This window comes from Erigeron canadensis, chromosome 1 (assembly GCF_010389155.1).
Source record: "Erigeron canadensis isolate Cc75 chromosome 1, C_canadensis_v1, whole genome shotgun sequence".
Lineage (NCBI taxonomy): Eukaryota > Viridiplantae > Streptophyta > Magnoliopsida > Asterales > Asteraceae > Erigeron > Erigeron canadensis.
Window position 1 is genome coordinate 47020099 of NC_057761.1, and position 19575 is coordinate 47039673.

The 19575-nt window shown below is 34.6% G+C and overlaps 3 protein-coding genes across 3 annotated transcripts; 1 reads left to right on the plus strand and 2 right to left on the minus strand.

Moving 5' to 3' along the window:
- Positions 1-112: 112 nt before the first annotated feature.
- Positions 113-3229, minus strand: LOC122584965 (upstream activation factor subunit UAF30-like). Its single transcript, XM_043757057.1, has 2 exons — positions 2887-3229; positions 113-389 (listed from the first exon to the last, which is right to left on the minus strand). Exons 1-2 carry the CDS (start codon positions 3106-3108, stop codon positions 264-266), a joined length of 348 nt encoding a protein of 115 aa, XP_043612992.1. The 5' UTR covers positions 3109-3229; the 3' UTR covers positions 113-263.
- A 946-nt stretch (positions 3230-4175) lies between these two features.
- On the minus strand, positions 4176-9064 carry LOC122584963 (uncharacterized zinc finger CCHC domain-containing protein At4g19190). Its single transcript, XM_043757055.1, has 7 exons — positions 8777-9064; positions 7868-7930; positions 7315-7454; positions 7114-7227; positions 5875-6076; positions 5298-5412; positions 4176-4662 (listed from the first exon to the last, which is right to left on the minus strand). The coding sequence occupies exons 1-7, from the start codon at positions 8999-9001 to the stop codon at positions 4280-4282; spliced, it is 1242 nt and encodes a 413-aa protein (XP_043612990.1). The 5' UTR covers positions 9002-9064; the 3' UTR covers positions 4176-4279.
- A 5683-nt stretch (positions 9065-14747) lies between these two features.
- On the plus strand, positions 14748-17565 carry LOC122585048 (ABC transporter G family member 14-like). The gene is made up of 5 exons (XM_043757146.1): positions 14748-14858; positions 14942-15704; positions 15868-16026; positions 16390-16577; positions 16734-17565. Exons 1-5 carry the CDS (start codon positions 14772-14774, stop codon positions 17376-17378), a joined length of 1842 nt encoding a protein of 613 aa, XP_043613081.1. The 5' UTR covers positions 14748-14771; the 3' UTR covers positions 17379-17565.
- The last annotated feature ends 2010 nt before the right edge of the window (positions 17566-19575 follow it).

Sequence of the window (19575 nt, forward strand, 5' to 3'; positions counted from 1 at the left end):
ACCAGATTAATTTGAAAACTAGGTTTTCACAGATGAGCAAAACATTATAATGACTAACACGTGCCATCAATTGATATTTTGTAGGCCATGTTTCAGAATCACAACATGATAATGACTAACAAGCGCCATCAGTTAAAATTTTGTAGGCCATGTTTCAAAAGATCGCCGAAACAAAAAGCATAGCCATGAGAGCAGATGGGTTTCCTAATAAATCCAAAATTAACATTCACATCATGTAACAAGTTTTTGATTTGATAGCAAGATCAACCAGACTTCACAAAGTGTGGTGATAGCAGCTTTGCAATCTCCAGGAACCCAACTTGGTCTTTCCCATTGAAAATAGTCTTTAGCTTCGCATCACAGAGGATCTCTTTTTTGTTAGATGGGTTCTGCACAATATCATATATGTCAAGTAACAATTGAGATGGAGATACCCTATAGGCCTATATAGTAGCAATCTAAATCAATTATATGAAAATAGACTAATTCAAATTGGTTTGATAACTTAAAACAAAAAGCAGCTCTTTAGAAAGAAGATCTTTTGTCTCATGGTAGCCTGCACAAATCTTTTTAGGGTAGTCTTAGATTTAGGTTGTTTTTCAAAATATGCACAAATCTTTTTAGGTTAGGTGATGTACGCTTCCTTTACAGTTTTCCGGCTTTTTTCGAGCTTCAAAAAGGCTTGCCAACGGGCAAGACCATCCAATCATCTTTTGAGAATACATATAATCTTCCAAAAAAGACTGCGGACAATCAGACGGAGCATAAGGGTCGATTGGTCAAATGAGTTAGACAAGCCAAAAGTGTGGACAGATGGACCCAACTGACCAGTTTTCACCAGCTTATTATAGAAACCATTTTGACCCTAATCCAATCTGTTATTCTTTCTTGGATGCCCATTATGCACGTTTAAGCAGCATAACCAAGTGGGAACAAGCACATAGCAGTAGCATAAGAGTGATCAGGGGTCTGAACCATTGCACGTTTAAAAAGAAACACTGATCTGTGTAGAAGTGCAAGAAAGCACAGAATACTTTCCAGTTATGTATGATTTGGGTAAAAGTGTCGATTTTAATGTTACACTTGCATTTAGACATGTGCAAATTCATCCAATATTGCCCATTCTCAGGAATTTGGTGCTTTTAATTTTGGCAAATTTGCACAATAATGGTAAACCTGTAGCAAAATCGAGTATAATGGTTTGGAGAATTTGATCACTGTATAAACTTGAAACCGAAGAAAAGTATAAGGCAAGTCTACGCTCTGGATGTCATACAAAAATTACCATGAGAGTTAAAGAGCAACGAAATTGACACTGCAAAACAATCTCAATTGAAATCCTTCAAGAAACATGGCTATACATCTAAACACACTAGAAGCATGTTCTGATTCTCCATTATTAAAAGCATTTAAACAAGAAATTATTCTCTTTCTGAATTTGATGTCAAATTCTTTAAAAATCATTTCATACTAAAGCCTGGTAAACAGGGAGCTGATTTGTACTAGAGAAAATTTAATCTTATAAATTTACAATTATTTATGTCTTAACATATATCATGACATTTTGGGAGAAAACAAGGTTTCCTCCGCAACAATCAGTTAAAAACTTCATTAAGCTGCAGATATAATGATACTTTGGACAGAAGACATTAGCTCGGCAAAAAGTTTTGTTTGATCTCATGCCAATGAAAAACTGAAAGGCACTTTCCACTTTCAAAATTTCAGCTCTCAGTACTTCAAAACCATCTGATTTATATGTTACACAGGCATGCATATATTCACCAAAGAGAAACAAGATTCCATTGCAGTATCCAATCATAAACAAAATGCATAGATAGCCCTTAAAAACGACAGATAGGTGATCAGTGATCACATTTATCACATGAACCTACACAAACACTTTCATGGTACTTCTAACTTAAAAAGTTACAATGAAAAGAACTCCTGATTTCATGGGTTATAAGTTCATAACTATGATGCGAACTTTGAAAATATAAACCGTACACATCATTTTAGTTTGATTCAGTTTTAACAACTTAAGTACTATGTCAATCCTATGTCACTTCAAACCTTCAATTTCTGTCACACTCCTTCCCCAACCAATACAAAGGGAAAAAAAAAGCTTTTACAAAACCCTGTTTTCTTTACCCACCTCATGCTGTTGGTAGTTTTAATTTTAAAATGTGGCCATAGTTACTTCAAATTTGATTAAGCTAGTAAGCTCATGAATACTCAATATTAATCCTAAACATAACTTTGTTGCAGCGACTTCTTCTTTTGCTTCTCGTAAAATTGATTAGTATACACACAAAAAAAAGACCGAATTCATGGAAATAATTCCTACCTAATCACGTCTTTATATAATGAAACAACCCGCAAGGTTGGATCAAGTGGTTAACACCTTTGTCTTTAGAGACAGATGTAGGGTTCAATCTTTACTCCATGCAAGGCCGGAAGTCCTTTTTTACCTTAGGTAGAACCTGAAAGCAGCCTCTATACCTTAGGTAAGGGCAAGACTGTCTACATCTCAACCTCCCCCATACACCAGCGTAGACAGTATTGAGACCCAAAACTAGCGGAAGACGGCACTAGATGTTACCTATTTTTCCTAACTAATCACATCTTGATATAATGTCTATCATACTTCTAAACTTTTGTGTATATCTAACTTTAAACTGTAGCTATTGCTCTTCATCAATTAACCGATATTTTCGCATTTTGTGTCTAAACCCTAATTCATCTAACTAGAAATCATTCATAAATTAACAACAAAAACAAAGAAGTAAAAAAAAAAAACTATAACATATATAAACAAATATTAATCAATAAAACATTAAACATATAATAATAATTAAAAAAAAATAGTATAAAAAAATAAAAATATACCTGAAGGTTATTTTCCTTAATGTAGACCCAAACTTTTTTCATTGCATCAGTTCGAGAAACTTCAGGAGCACCGAAAAACTCGGCGAGAGACGGAGACACCGGAACGACTTTGCGGATACCGGCGGAACTGCCTTGCTTAGGTGCGACGACGATGGCGGAGGTGTTGGAGGCCGCCATGAGAGCTCTGGAAGCTTGACTGAAAGCACGTTTCACAAAAGTCATTTTTTCACAGTGTGAAAGATTTATTGTTTCTCAAGCTTTTATTTAGAGGAAAATAAAATAAGTGTGTTTGGAAAGAAATAAAAAGCAGCGAAAAACCCTAGAGAGGTTTTTATTCAGAATGGAGGGAGTGGCATTATTTATTCACGTGTCATTCTACCTCAAGTCCTTGACCCAACCCAACCCAAATTGTGTAGAAAATTGAATTTTTCATATCCAACTCATTTTTAATATATACTTTAGTCATGTAAAACTGTTTGTAATTTTCAATCACACAATAAGTTATAACTTATAAGTTGAGATTTTTGTGATTTTCAACCACACATTTTCTATCACATACAAATATAAAAATTTTAAAAAGTATACAAAAATATTAAGGTAAAAATATGAATGAAAAAAAAAAATTACAATATTTGAAACTAAATCTTTGAATTTAAAATACTATATAAATTTTCCTATCTAAGTTTTTAAGGAGTTGTAAAAGAATTATAAAAACTCAACTTAAACCCAACTCATATATTAAACGTGTCAAGTGTGTGGACCCTTTTATAACCCAAACCCATTTAGCCTCTACCCGACATGTCAGTGTCTTGTCGAAAATTGCCACTTTTGAGTTTTAGTAATTGCAGTGGGTTATCGGTACACGGGTGTATATGATACATTTTGAATTGGTTAAGGTTTGTTATTCACTTATTTGGCAAAGATTGGGTTGTACAATGTTAGTGAGAATGTTTGAAGGGTCTGATTAGAATTACTAGCAATTAGGATAGTACTCCATGAGAAGGTGAGAAAAATCCCTTCTTTCATACACACCTCAGCTATGGTTACTAAATTATTCAGAGATGAATCGATCAAGTCCAGTTTGGAACCACATCAATCCCAGACCGGTTGGTAATTCTGAAAAAAGAGGACATCAATGACAGAATTTCATGTTTGAGCCATAACTATATTTTTCTATAAATGCAACATTTGTATTCCAGTTGTGGACTCAACTATACCAAACACTCTAGATCCAGACATCATACAAATATGGTTAGAAGAGGCCCAGACCAATTTTGCACATCCTTAGCTCAAAGTCAAACGCCTACTAACTTTTCTTTCCATTTATCAAAGATGCAAAATTACACGATAAATGTCAAAACAGAATTGTACAATGTGGTTTACTGCAACACTCTCAGTCTGAGTAATCTGAACGTCTACGGTGACGGTGGTGGTGTTGATGACGGTGATGACGATGTTCGAATCTTTGTTTCTGGTCAGATTCTGAACTCTCTGATCTACCATGCCGCCTATGCCCACTGCCTCTGCTCCTCTTATGCCTATCAACTTCCGAGTCATCAGATGAACTTGATTCGGACTGTACTCGTTTCTTTCTCTTCTTATGTCGACTTTTACTCTTCTTTGATCTTTTTCTATCATCATCAGAAGACGTATTGTCTTGATGGCCCTTAATCACTGATGGTGACTGTCCTTTGTGTTTTCTCTTACTAGACTTCTTTTGCTTGCTTGTAGAGAAGTTGGCTAGTAGATTAGGGATCACATCCTCACCAAGAAACCCTACATAATAGTATAAAACATTACCATCTCATGCAAAATGTACTAGCCTTCAGAAAAAGATAAAGATACACGAGTCAAAGGGGTTACAAATTTAGCTAAAAAGAGTATGGTCTGGAAAGGTTAAAAAATAAAAACTCTTAAATTGTTATATTAAAAGTTGCCCAAGTATATTTGAGTGTTTACAACTTCCTAAATCAAGAACATTACCGCCAACGTATCCGATAGGTAACATATAGTTCTAAAGATGGCTAAATGGTTTGAAGGTTCTCAAAAGCATTCTAAAATGTTTACAACCTCCTTGATAGTTATTTTCAACAAAGTTGTGTAAACCTTCGGAACGGTGCTGGTCTGTTTCCTGATGCAACTTATTTTACCAGCCCTAAATTGCTACCCAACCCACCCAATTTTCCACCTATAGATTTTTAGCTAGATCCATATTTATTTTGGCGAGGACTAAGGTAAAGAAAGATAGCGATTGGTTTCTCGGTAAGGATTAGGGTTCATTGTAACTTCACATACCTCATTTTTCTACCATTCTTGAATAGTATCTACTTAATCTTGCTATTCTTTTTTTAATCTGGTGATGATTAATTGTGTTTGTGAAATTATATTTCTAAGCAAGCTGCCAAGCTTACCTCCATATTCATCAAAAATGTCTTCTGCAACAATCTGCTGGTTTGGATCGTCTGGTCTGAACCCACCACGAGGTGGACTCATTCCAGGCTGTTGTTTCAACTCCCATTTAAGAGGCTGCAAAATGAAACTACATCTCAGAACAAAAACTACTTGACACTTGAAAGGCTTTAAGTTGTGGAGCTGCAACCATATTTTTAGTTTCATAACATTATGTAGAGGTGGCAAACTGGGAAGGTTAGATAACAGGTCAAAACATATAATTAGACACTAGTCAAAACAGGTGGGTTAGGTTGATCATGAGACACTTACTTCTTAGAACTTGATTGATTAGTTTTTGATAGATAATGAGTGTGACAAATATGATTACATATAAACACTACCGTAATAGTCTAAACTTTTAAGTTTGATTAAAAAGGTTCTGTGCAATTTGACCTTTAAGTCTACTCATTTATAAAAGAACATAGGTCAAACTTGCCACTTGTAGACAACATAAACAATATATGCTACGTACTACCATTCACTCGTTCAGGTACATCTAAGATCGACAATCTGAACAATCTACCAGTTTGTAATTACCTCGGATGATTCTGTCTGGGCTATGATAGCTGTTAAAGGATCATCTCTTTTCAATCGGCTTTCTTCATTAGGCATTATAGTATCCTTTAATGGACATTCTCGATCACCACTTTGGTGGCCAAACGCTCCGCATCTCACACATTTTACATTCCGTATTTCAATTCCAAATGGCCTTGCCCTTCCAGCAACACCAGTCTCCATCCTAAAACAATGTTACCATTTCCATTATACAATCTAGATCCAAATAAAAGTATTTCAATTAAGATGTGATACGAAGGATGATGTATGCAGCCACAACTTTCATAATAAAGATAAGCAAGCCTTGACTTGCCTAAAACAAGATGGTTGATTCTAACGACTTAAAAAAGCCGAATCAGAACTTTCGCTACAAGAGAAATTGGTTGAAAGTTTCCCCATAATTATTTTCCATGCACACAACTTTGTAAACCGTTTCTACAAAGATTTATATTAGTAACATAAAAATATAAGACATTTGAAACTTCTGACATAGAAGAGTTTACAGGTTAGGTTTACCCAACCCAACCATGGTCGTTCTCATATATCATCCTAGAACATCAACAAAAAAATACATAAAAGTCTCTTAAGTTCAAACAAAGGATACACAAAGGAATCAGGATTAAATCATAATACTGCCCCATAGAACAAACCCAAAAGCAACATAATTGCATAATAATGAAGTAAATACATTAAATCAACATTCAACAGTGAGTCATTAATTTTAAAGATAGAAAACCAAAGTAAACACATTAAATCAACAACAGCTCGCATCAGTGAATGAGACTCGAATAGTAAAAGAGCATGATATGAAATATTAAATCTTTATGATTGAAAATATGGAACAAAGCAATTTCCTACGGTGATGTTAGTGGTGTAAGATTTGGTTCTTTGTGAGATAGACGTATATTCATCATATGGTTAAATGTTCAATTCCTATAGCATATGAACGTGCATTTTATTTCAGGCCTAACACACTTACCACTGTGAGAGCAATTCTAAATTCCATAATTTAACAAGTCTAAAGAACGACCCCTCTAAAGAACATCAAATTTCATCACTAATAACTAAGTTATAACGAAGCAGGAATTGATAAGATAATACAAACAGCCTCCATAAGATGCTAGTTGAGATGAACTTATAGAAAGATTATCTACGGTAAACTACAGCATGAACCTACTAATATGGAATCAAAACATTCTTGTGTAAAAGCAGGGAACATACTTTGGGGCATTTTTAAGGGCTTCAAATTCTTCTTCCGTTGGTAGGGCACGACCAAAAACATCTTTAGGCCTTGGCTTCTTCTTTTGCTCATTGGGAGGCACAGGTTCTTGCACCCTGCAATTGCAGCAAAATATAACTCACTTTACATTAAAAAATCTCTCAAATTTAATCAGTAAATCAATGAACTCCATAATCAATTACGTATGAGTCTCCTCCGAATGTGGATCTAGTGAGGGGTCCTGAGTTCTCTTCTCCTCAGCAACCTCTGCAGCTTTGGCACTTTCAGGATCATAGCCAGGTGGTCGAATATACATAAAGCTAACAGCTTTCAAATTCTCCATCTTCGAAGTTACATGTCAAATAAAATATCAAGTCAAACAAACCTATCTAACGTGAATCTTCACATTCTCAACAAAAGAAAGAGCTTCTCCTCTTTAAATTTGATTTTCTTTTACAAAAATAAACTCATAGAAAATAATATAACATGACATTAAGTTCCCGCTCAATCATGGGTTTGTTGGTAGTGTAAATGGATACATTAAAAAGTTCATAAATTGTTTTCCCTCATTCTAACTAAAAGAGAACTTTGACTTTATAGTTAATTCACAAGATCAATGCAAAACCGACACTCTTTCTGATGTTTGTGTTACAAAGAAGTTGAAGCTTAAAATTTGACATCTTTAGAGTTAAACTATACAACACCAAATGAAAAGCCTCATAAACTAAGATTGTTGAAAAAACTCTTGTTCCTAACCTTTTCCTTCTCTTTCTTCGAAACAAGCGCAGCTTGTCGAAAAAACTCTTGTTCCTGAGCATACTGCATTGGACAAAAACCACCACAGATTCAACAAACATATAATCAACGCACAGGATTGGTTATTGTAAAACAAATCTTTACGGTAAAAAAAATAGAAAAAGAATGAGAGAGCAATACATGGCGGCTATGCATCAAAATTGGGGTGTATGATCAACCATTCGAAAATAAGTGATGCACATGGATGCACATTGCACACAAATTGTAAAGCATCGGTATCTCGGTCTTTCTTACTTGTTTTACATTAATGACAACTTCACTTGATATAAACGAAATGAATCCCTGTTTAGGCTACCAGGGAAAGAAAGTCAAGCCTTTGGCTCTGACGTAAATAGCCTAACCCGCTAACCAGTAATCCCATGTCATTTCCAAGAATTTTCCCTGCCCATCCCAAGATGTTTACCCAGTAAGGTTCAAACCCTGTCTTTTACCTATCCTCCGCACGCGATACCACTAGGCCACCTAGGAGATTGTTAAGGTGTTTCCAAAGTTCAAAGATATCCAAATTTAGGCAAAACATTTGTAGCCCGTATCATAATTTCAAACTTGCCATTGTGTGTATCAATTTTTATCATATAATATACCCGAACTTCTTATGACTTGACACGGGCTTTGCTTACGAACAGATCACCATATATAGCATACAATAACAACAAATCAAAACTTTTTTTTTATACAAATATGCAAACTTTATACAATACAGCATTTTCCTTGTTACATAACCCTAACTATTACATTATCATAAATATATATATTATAACTTACATATAATATAAATTAGGGTTAGACTACGAAACACAAAATACATACATATATATATATAGAAGTGAATGAGAGAAATAGAAATACCTCACGAGCAACTTCTTCAGCACGGCGTTCTTGGTTGGCATGAGTTTGTTCAGCGATCCATTTACGGCGTTGATTAGGGTAAGAAAGGGGATGCCATGGCTTCTGATTCAGATATGAGTGTGACCACGCTGTTCCTGCTTTTGTTTTGTAATCCACTTCCCCTTGTGCGTTTTTGTCGCTGAATCTTTTGCTTAATCTTGGCCCTCCTCTCTCTTCATCTTCCATTTTTTTTTTCCCTTGAAAGTTTGATTGTAAAGTTGCAGACTTGCAAACGTCCAATTGGATAAATGTTGTTGGATTTGGTTGTTGACCCGACCCGGATGTCGATTTTTTCATGTTAAGCCAAAAACTAGTTTATAGCTCGATCTTTTGTGTTTAGCTTTTGTTTGAAGAATTTTGAAAATAAAATGAGAAGTTTGAACTAATGCAATATAAAATTGTTTGTTTTTTTTAGACATTGTACAATAAACTTTTGTATCAAAAAATTTAATAATCAAAAGTTTTTTAAAATAGTATATCAAATATGACACAATTTTATATATTGGGATTAGAAATGTACACGGGTCGAAACCCGACTCGACTCGATCTGAATTGGGTTGATCCGTGACTCACGAGAGCATGAAAAACGGAACCGTGACTCGGCCCATGAAGGTTCGAGCGGGTCATGGATTTCCTTAATATTTTCTCGGTTTTTGGCATCACCCGATCCCGTCCAACCCGTGACCCGAAAATTGAACACAAACTTGACCAGTGCTCGAGCCCGCTAGGGCTTCGGACGAGTCAGCTCTCGATCGTGTTTTTGGTTTAAGGGTCTTTAGTTCATCCCTAATTAAGATGTATGTATAAGATAGTTTTACACGTATTTGTATTTTTGCCAACTACATATACAAACAAATGTTAACCTTGAATTGCACAAAAGCAATATCTATGACATGAAAACAACTGTGGAAAAAAAACATTGGAATGACATGAAAACAAAGATATATTGGAAAACAAAGCTCGTGTTCTCGTCTTGAGAGTTTCTCTATGGATTATATATATCCTCGTGACACAATGAAAATACAATACTACCAACTGTGTCACACTGTAACGCACTGTTGGGAGCGGTATAAGCAAGTAGAATATGCTTTAAGCTTTCAAGGCTTCAGTGGTGTATATGTCAACTTACAAGAAAAGGTCTCAACAAACATTATCATTCTTTTTTAAAAAAAGACAAACAATAAGACCGAGAGGAGTAGAACATTACTTAGGCGTTACAATGATTGGAATGCCCCGGAACGCCCCTCATCGGTCCCGGGGGGCATTACGCCATCTTAATATGTGTGCCCCGTCGCATTTTGAACGCTAGAAATGAGCCCTCCATTTTTGTCCTATTGCATGCACCATTTCTTATTTCATGTGCCCACATGCTTCACCATCTTAAATTGGTGATGGGTTTGGTATATATATGTGTGTGTGTGTGTGTGTGTGTGTGTGTGTGTGTGTGTGAATATGAGAGTAATTTTTAGTAAAAGATATGTTCTAAGTTTTATTTTTATGAGAGTTGCATGTGGGAGCCGATGGTATCACGAAGAAGACTACAAATTCCAATGTATATATTTAATATCTTTTTTCAATTTAACCCTTGAACTTTCATTTGTTTCAAAATAAATATTCAAGTTTTGAAAATATTTATTACAAATGCTACTTCCATCATATTTTATTTTTAATATTTATTTAAAATGTATTAAGTTAATTTATATTTATTTACAAAAATTTATTAAGTTTATTATATATATAATCTAAATAAAATAAATTATGTATATATATATATATGGAAAAAATGTGCATGAGGTTGTTCCCCATCTATTAGATGGAGAACCCCTCACATACAAATATTTTTATATTTGTTTGAATTTTAAATAAATACATGGCCCCCATGATTTTTATGATTATAAAAGCCAAGTGTGAAGGGTTCACCATCTAAGCTTAGATGGGGGACAACCCTATACTCACTTTCCCATATATATATATATATATATATGCCCCTAGGGGCATTCCTCCACTCTAAGGTAATGGAAGAATGCCCCTCATGATTGGTAAGTGCCACATGTCACCACATGATAGGTGGGAGGGCATTCCCTAAAGGGCTACTCCTCTTAGTCTAAAGGTTACGGAATCTCAAACTCACAGGCTTGGAATAAACCTTCTTCTTCTTATTTTTTTTTTTTTAAGAAAAAAAAACTAATAAATAAAAGATAAATCAATAATCTTGTTCTTTAAACAAGATAAGAAACAAACACTAAAACGACTTCCAACAATATAGTTGGTTAACTCAATTGCACATCATACCAACAACTTCTCGCGTACTTGTTTGTTACTATACTTTACAGATACATATACATACATAGATCTACGCACACATGCTTGTTGCTCAACCGAACATTCTCACCGACTAACCCCAAGTGAAGAGGCCGGTATTGCCAATGGTTAACAAAACCAAAGATCTCTTTGGTTGAAACATGAAAAAATTCTAAGAATAGGATTGTTTTAAAAAGTATGGCTAAAACTAGGATGAGTTATTTTTTATGTTCTAAAAGTAAGATTTTTGATTATTTTAATTTCTTTCCTATGCCACTTGGTTTTGCAGCCACATTTTTCCTTTTTTATTTTGCTGACTTTTTATTCATTTTTTTCCCACTAATTATAAATCCATTTTTTGCATGAACTTCAAGGAAGACACACACTAGATTTAAGACTAACTTCGATTCAATAACAGAAAGCAGTACAATACAAGATAACAATTAAATTAAATAAACATGATATATTATATCATATCAAAACTAGGTACGTTAAGAACGAGTACAGTTTCGACTGTTTCGTTAATTTTGGTCGATCTTTTGGCATTGTCCGCATTTACGAGGCAACTGATAGACAGTTATGTGTTGGTTTTTGAAACAGTTCAGGTATTTTGTTGAGGAATGGGAAGAGCCCTTAGAAAAATCACCGTTTTTGTCTTCGGGTATGATCGAAGTAATTTCAATTGAAGGTTAAAAAACTAGATTACACAAAATTTATTGTTGGGAAAGGGCGAATTGAAGACATGAAAATCGAATTAGAAGTACACTAATCATCCTAATTAAAAACGTCGTAAATACGGACAATGCCGAAATACCGAGAAAAATTAACGAAATAGAACCCGTTCTCAACGTAGCTTTGATATGAATTGAACTGTCATCTTGTATTGTAATGCTTTTTATTAATGAATTAAATTTAGTCTTAAATTTAGTTTGTTCATGAAAAATGGATTTATAATTAATGAGAAAAAAGAATGAAAAAAGTATGAAAGTAGGAAAATAGGAAACGAAAAAAGTGGATGGAAAAACAGATGGGCTCATGGTCACGGGTAAAAAACTTAAAATAAATTCAAAATCCTACATTTAGAATACAAAAAGCAAATCATCCTAGTTTTAGCCATATGTTTTAAAACAATCCTATTTTTAGAATTTTTTCTTGAAACATAAAAGCCATTGACACTCTTCTTACAAAATAGGAATTGCTTTTGGGACTAGTCATGCCTATTTATACACCAACCAAACCCATGATCACCAAGATCACCATGCGGTCTATAGAAGAGATCACTGGACGGCTTTCACTCGTGTTGCCTGTCAATTCAGCCCACTTCCCTTTGTACCAAGTCACACACCCCTATGATCAGTGACCAACCATTAAACTTGCCAAGCTAGCATAAGGTTCATTCCAACAAAACCATGATTACAAAAGTACTTGGTCCTATGAGTATTTGAAATCAAAGTTGTGAATATATTTTGCTAATGAACTAGTACCTTTTTAGGAAAAACCAACCATGTAAAAAAGAGAATCATATCAATGATGACAAATTAATATATGTATGAAACTTGAATATCATGCAAAGGTCAAATTATTCATCACACGAATATGACGTTACATATTGGGCATTAATTATTGTTGAAGTCATTTCGCCGTTGTTTCATCCATGATGTAACAAGTGATAATCAAAAGTTAAATCTTAAACAATTGTTAAATACTATTTTCCGCTTTTGATCAAGATGATATTTATTCGATCGTTAGAAGAGTATCATGCCAATATACATTGAGCATTGCATATTATTATTCAAATAAAAAGCGGATTCTTTATATTGTGAAGAAGATGATTTATTCTTTTGATCGAGTATATAAATCTATAGTTTTAGGGTGGGAAGGGGATTTGGGGTTGGGGTTGTTCAAGAACAAAACACTTTTATAAGCATCTAATTCCTTCTTGCAGGCTCTACCCACCCACAAAATTCAATATAAATACTGTACTATACAGAATATGATATAGCTAAAAAACAATTTCTAATAATATTTTTTAAGAAATAAGAAGGTGATATATAAGTAGTATGGTCATAGTTTGTGTTGTAAGTGTTTAAAAATGGATATTGTTGTACGTATATGACCAAATTTTGTTGTTAACATATCATTTCACAAAAATTTTATAAATGGAAGGGTTCAAGACTTCCAATTAAATTTGATACTAGACTCGATCATCATGTTGATTTTGGTTATACAGTATATTAGGAAAAATCTTTTCTACAAACGTTAGCCGATACTGAAAAAATCAAGTGAATTAGACCGATTATCCAACCTTCGATTTCGTGCAAAATCAACAAGATGTTGCCTTGTCAGTACTTGACTACTTGGTATATAAAGGCTGCTCGACGATTGCATATTATACGAGCCAAAAACTAAAGAGTAACGATAGTCTACACTGACATACTGAGCTTTTATATATTGTGTTCAAGTTTATTTGCTCCAATTTAACTGCTCAATTTGGACCTAATGGATTAACAAAAAAGTCTAGACCACGTAATTTTTCTATAAACAGATAACAAGCATTTCAAACTAAAGTGTATGTAAAGAATCTGGTAGCTAGCTTTACTTTAGACAGGAAAAGTATTCTGCACTTTGAATATTTCAACTTTTACTTTACTAGTAATATAAACTCGCCTTCTCCTCCACCTACATTGTTCTTGATCACTTTGACCCATTATTTACTTACTGATGATTTTAGTACAGCAGCATCAATTCTTCCCCAAGTGGGATACCCCTAGACACTAATTTGACTTTTGTTTTTAATTCATCATCTTATATTTCCTACAAATTGTTTTTAAGAATTGCTCTGAATATTTGCTTTCATTTCCAGGGACCCGCATATTCAATCAAGACTGCATTCACCTTCAACTTCCTTTACTTTTATTGATTCTTGAGTACCTTATTCTCATGTTTGAGATGTGTCAGTTGAAACTTAAGCTTCATTAGTATTCTCTTAAACTAACTGAAGGTTGCACGTGTACCGAATAGAATATGGGCCTAAAGTAGTCACTCTTGACTTTAAGGTTTACGGAAACAAGTTTTATCCTGCATGTGTCGGCAAGGCCATACATATAATAGTTCATTGAATGAAACCAAACTCTCTTAAAGTGCAAAATTATTCATCCTAAAATGGTAAAGTTAGACTTCAGTAATGTCTATTAGAAACTTTTAGTAAAATACGTAGAAAGAAGGGTTAAACGAATGTATCTAATTTACCCTTGATGAATATATATTTTGTTCCGGCTGTTATAAAACTAATTATTCAAAATGAATCACAAGCATAATCTATTTATCTAAACATTAAACTGCATTGCGACCAAAGGGCCTTTGACCTAGCCGTATGGGTTTTTGACCCTTTTTGACCAAATTATATGTTGTGGATTCAAGTGAGAAAATCTTTGTAAATAATTTAGGTGGTTGTAAGTGTGTGCAAGTCCTTGTCTTTTAAAAAAAGAAGGCATCTTGCAACTTCGTGGAAATCAAATCAAACAGTACTTAAAGCATTCGCGTGCACCTACACCCACATATATGTATATATACATGTCTTGTGCATGTCACTTTGTTAAGAAACTCAGGTTAACCAAAGAAAATAGGTTGCTCCTCTGCCACTACTACTAGCCCAATGGAAGAAGTTACAAATAGAGTGAAACCTGATGATGGTCATTTAAAGTCCTTTTTGCAGACACCTTTACACCCCATAACTTTAAAGGTTTCTTCCCATTCTCTATTTACTAATGTCTTCTAAGCTTATATGTTTAACTGTTACTTATGTTGCTCTCCATTTCTTTGCAGTTTGAAGAGGTTGTATATACAGTAAAACTAAAGGGTGCTAGAGAAAAGACTATACTAAATGGCGTAACAGGTATGGTTTGTCCAGGTGAACTACTAGCCATGTTGGGTCCATCAGGGAGTGGTAAGACCACCCTACTAACAGCTCTTGGAGGACGCCTAGCTGGGAAACTATCTGGAAAGATAACATATAACAACAAACCATTTTGTGGCTCCATTAAACGAAGAACCGGATTTGTGACTCAAGATGATGTTCTTTACCCTCATCTTACTGTAACTGAAACCCTCTTGTTCACTGCTATGTTAAGGCTGCCAACAACTTTATCCCAACAAGATAAAGTCAACCATGTTGACCGAGTTGTGGCTGAGTTGGGTTTGACAAAATGTCAAAATACCATGATAGGTGGTCCACTAGTTAGAGGTATATCAGGTGGGGAAAAAAAGAGGGTGAGTATAGGTCAAGAAATGTTAATTAACCCAAGTTTGTTGTTACTGGATGAGCCCACATCAGGTCTTGACTCAACCACAGCTCAGCGGATCCTGAGCACGATCAAACGCTTGGCTAATGGTGGCAGAACCGTGGTCACCACAATTCACCAACCGTCTAGCCGGATATATCACATGTTTGATAAAGTGGTCCTGCTCTCTGAAGGCTCACAAATCTACTATGGTCCTGCTTCAACTGCCTTGGAGTATTTTTATTCAATCGGGTTTTCAACACTTGTCACGGTCAACCCAGCTGACATTTTACTAGATCTTGCTAATGGTAAATCATTTTTTTCAAGTTAACTATTTTAATTTAGCTTGTGTAATATTATATTCACAATAGTAGCAAAAGTTGATAAAAAAAAAAAAGTGAGACTCCACTTAACAGTGTGTAAACCTTTTTATTATAACTAAGTTTTCAAAGTATATATTTTTCTAAACAGGTATATCACCTGATTCGGCACAAGACGATGAGCAAGGTGAAGATCTAGAGGGGCCAAAAGCAGTAAGGCAGAAACTGGTCAGTTGTTACGACACCCACATCCTAACAAGACTGAAAACTGATTTATGTGATCTCAATCATGCAAAAGAAGGTTTAACAAGTAAGTATTATGCATGAGGCTTACTACTGTATTTTACTATGTCTAGTGAATGCTACTTAGAGGTGGCAACATGGGTGGGGCGGGCATGGAGGTGGGTAATGGGTCATAACAGCTATCGGTTAAAACAGTTCATTTTTGGCTTGGTTGAAATGGGAGCTCAAGCGTAAAAAAAAGTCATCTGTCCATACATTTTTCAAAAATAATAAGACGTTCCCCTTTTAGCCAACTTTTTTGTCAAAATAATATTTGGCAAGATAGCACACAACTCAAACTTAGGCATTCATCGATAAATTGGTCAATATTGCCACCTTTAAAGGCTACTATTTGTGTATACGGTTATACACTAACTTTCTTTACATGTAGGAAGTCGTGCCCAATCAGAGCAATGGTGCACAAGCTGGTGGCATCAGTTCAAAGTGCTTATTCAAAGGGGAATTAAAGAGAGAAGATTTGAAGCTTTCAATAAGCTTAGAATCTTCCAAGTTATAAGTGTAGCTATATTGGCCGGACTCCTATGGTGGCACACTCCAACGTCCCATCTTGGCGATCGTGTGAGCATTTTGATCTTCAAATCTCATTAATAACTACGATTTAAAGTCATACAATAACATCAACAGAAATTCTATAGAGCATTTTACTGTAGTTGATCCATTGTACTGAATTACATTTGGTGTCTAACACAAGTAATTCGGTTTTTTTCCATGCAGATAGCAATGCTTTTCTTCTTCTCGGTATTTTGGGGATTTTACCCACTCTACAATGCAGTTTTTACATTCCCTCAAGAAAGAAGAATGCTTATAAAAGAACGGTCGTCAGGGATGTACCGTCTCTCCTCTTACTTCTTAGCAAGAACCATAGGAGACCTCCCACTCGAGCTTGCACTCCCAACGGCTTTCACCTTTATCTTATACTGGATGGGCGGGCTCAAACCCGACCCAGCCACTTTCATCCTATCCTGGCTTGTTGTACTTTTCACAGTTCTTGTGGCCCAGAGTCTCGGACTGGCAATAGGTGCTATACTTATGGATGTAAAACAAGCCACTACTTTAGCCTCAGTTACAACCCTGGTTTTCCTAATTGCTGGAGGTTATTATATACAACAAATCCCACCATTTATACTATGGTTGAAGTATCTGAGTTACAGTTACTATTGTTACAAGCTTCTTCTTGGGATTCAATATGACGAGAAAGACCTTTACGAGTGTTCAAACGGGATTTACTGCAAAGTTGCAGATTTTCAAGCAGTTAAATCGGTTGGTCTAGATAATCTACCAATGGATTTGTCGGTTATGGCATTGATGTTGATTGGGTACCGGTTTGTTGCTTATCTTGCGTTACACAGGGTCCGGTGAAGAGATATAATACTAGTAGATTTAGATAACATGTTGCCAGAATTTTCATCACTTTTTACAGGGAAGTAGGTGTGGTGCCCGCCCTTGTAGCAACTGTTTGCATAAAACTAACTTGGAAGTTACACAAAATGATAAAGAAAGATCCTCAATGGATTAATTATAAATATGATGTTCGGATTGAGTACAAGTTGTGTTGTTTACATGCCATTGTAGGAAAATCTTTTCATCTTTTTGATTTAGTCATCGAACAACATGCAAGATAATTTGCACAAGTATATTAAAACATATAGAAACATCACTAATGTCCCATGATATCAAACAAACAAAATAATTACAGCACTTGGTCTTTGTTATCATCCATTTCAAAACTAGGTAGTTAATTATTTAGTTTATGAGGTTAGAGCTAGAGGTGGCAAAACGAGTGGGTTGGGTAAGAGGTCGATGAGCAACTTTAATGAATACTGAAATGGTCCAGGTTAGGCTGACCAACATACTATTTAAGATCGTATAAATAACAAACTTGTTAAATAAACTATATTATTATAAGAATAATTCAAAGGTTTTTACAATAGGAATTTTGGGAGGTTTTATGTATTAGATTACATTTTTAATAACTTTCGACCCGTTTGACCCATTTCTTGTTTAGTAAAATCATTTTTACTCAGTGACCATTAGAGATAAAACGTAACCCATGTAATCCCATTCGCAGTTTATTTTATTTCTTTCATTATTAAAATATAGACAACTAATATAGACGTTATTACAAAGTAGTATATCGATTCTCAGAAGTCAATCTATCACTTTTCGTGAGCAGGTAGTAAACACTTTCGTAACGCACACCTGCAAATAAACACTATGACGCTATAGTATATTATGCAATCGGCATAAATTTTATATATATTTTTCACGGTTAGGTATACTTTTTTAAAGATTAAAGAGAAGAACTTTGAGATTTATTTCAAACTACAACTAACCAACATGTGGAATCAAACTGACATCAAGATAAATCTTTATCTAAAATGAAAGCAGATTTTTTTTCCTAATCTAGACCTACAGATAACCAACTAAAGTTTGATGAAGATAACAAGCATGACACTAAAGTTTAGTTGACCAAACAAACATTCATTTGTCATTTTCTATCCTCACTATAATTGTGATGTTCTATACATACACACATTTGCCAAGAGGTACTCTAGATGCAGCCCTATGCACGGGTAGGGTTAAGCTGTCTACATCCCATCTCCCCCATACTTTGCTCATGGTGGGATTGAGTGTCGTTGATATTGACATTATATCACTATAAACAATCTTAATATATAGATAAGAACTTTTCATCATCTTAGTTCTAAAATAAGGAATAAGCATACATATAAGATGTTCAAATAAACAATCTCAAAAACCTCATAATATATGTTCATTATTTGCATTCAGGACTTGATAATAAAAAGACTCGACTTGAAGATTCTGGGAATCCAAAGAGAATAACGGTAACAAAATACAGCAAAACTACGCTTAGCTGAAGCATTTGAGAAAAGGCGCCACTTTACTATGCAATAAGCACAACAAACTTTAAATGGTACAGTCTAACTCAATGGTTGCAATGATGAATGAAAAAGTTCAAAATCATACGAAACTAGCTTTCTGATTAATGCTTACCACCACATTAGTTTAAGGAATCTCGTACCACTAATTGTATATGATATCATATTGAACTAATTAATAGGGCCACTAACTTCATCTTTCCACCCATGTTTTCCACTAAACAACTTTTGTTAATATAATCCAAGATAATCAGCAACTTTCCCAGGTCTTGACTCAAATCAATTAAAGCCTGGCATAAACCATGTGTCCTAATCATATATATAGAGAAATCATTCCTATTAAGGAAATAAAAATTTATGATTTACATCTGCCACACATATATTTTACTGATATATGTATCCAACTTTCACTGTTATCTTTTGATTTGCTACTAATGAACGTGTAATCAACCTCATGTTCATCTATCTACAAGTTTTAAGAAATCGGATGCATACAATAGTACTAGAAAATTAAAAATTTGGTACATCAAAAACTGAAACTAATTAAAGATATGCAATGGTGATTTTGATGTAATCTACCAAAAAGAAAAGTTAGAATGGGTTAACCAATCTAATACACACACACAAACCATGCATTATAGACTGAAGTTTCTAAT

Excerpts from the sequence above, each read along its gene's own strand:
- LOC122584965 (XM_043757057.1), bottom strand. The coding sequence starts at position 3,108 with ATGACTTTTGTGAAACGTGCTTTCAGTCAAGCTTCCAGAGCTCTCATG. Across the intron at positions 390-2,886 it reads TTAAGGAAAATAACCTTCAG|AACCCATCTAACAAAAAAGA; the intron begins GTATATTTTTAT and ends GATATTGTGCAG.
- LOC122584963 (XM_043757055.1), bottom strand. The coding sequence starts at position 9,001 with ATGGAAGATGAAGAGAGAGGAGGGCCAAGATTAAGCAAAAGATTCAGC. Across the intron at positions 7,931-8,776 it reads CTGAAGAAGTTGCTCGTGAG|TATGCTCAGGAACAAGAGTT; the intron begins GTATTTCTATTT and ends TGTCCAATGCAG. Across the intron at positions 6,077-7,113 it reads GCCCTTAAAAATGCCCCAAA|GATGGAGACTGGTGTTGCTG; the intron begins GTATGTTCCCTG and ends ACATTGTTTTAG.
- LOC122585048 (XM_043757146.1), top strand. The coding sequence starts at position 14,772 with ATGGAAGAAGTTACAAATAGAGTGAAACCTGATGATGGTCATTTAAAG. Across the intron at positions 14,859-14,941 it reads TACACCCCATAACTTTAAAG|TTTGAAGAGGTTGTATATAC; the intron begins GTTTCTTCCCAT and ends ATTTCTTTGCAG. Across the intron at positions 16,578-16,733 it reads CGTCCCATCTTGGCGATCGT|ATAGCAATGCTTTTCTTCTT; the intron begins GTGAGCATTTTG and ends TTTTCCATGCAG.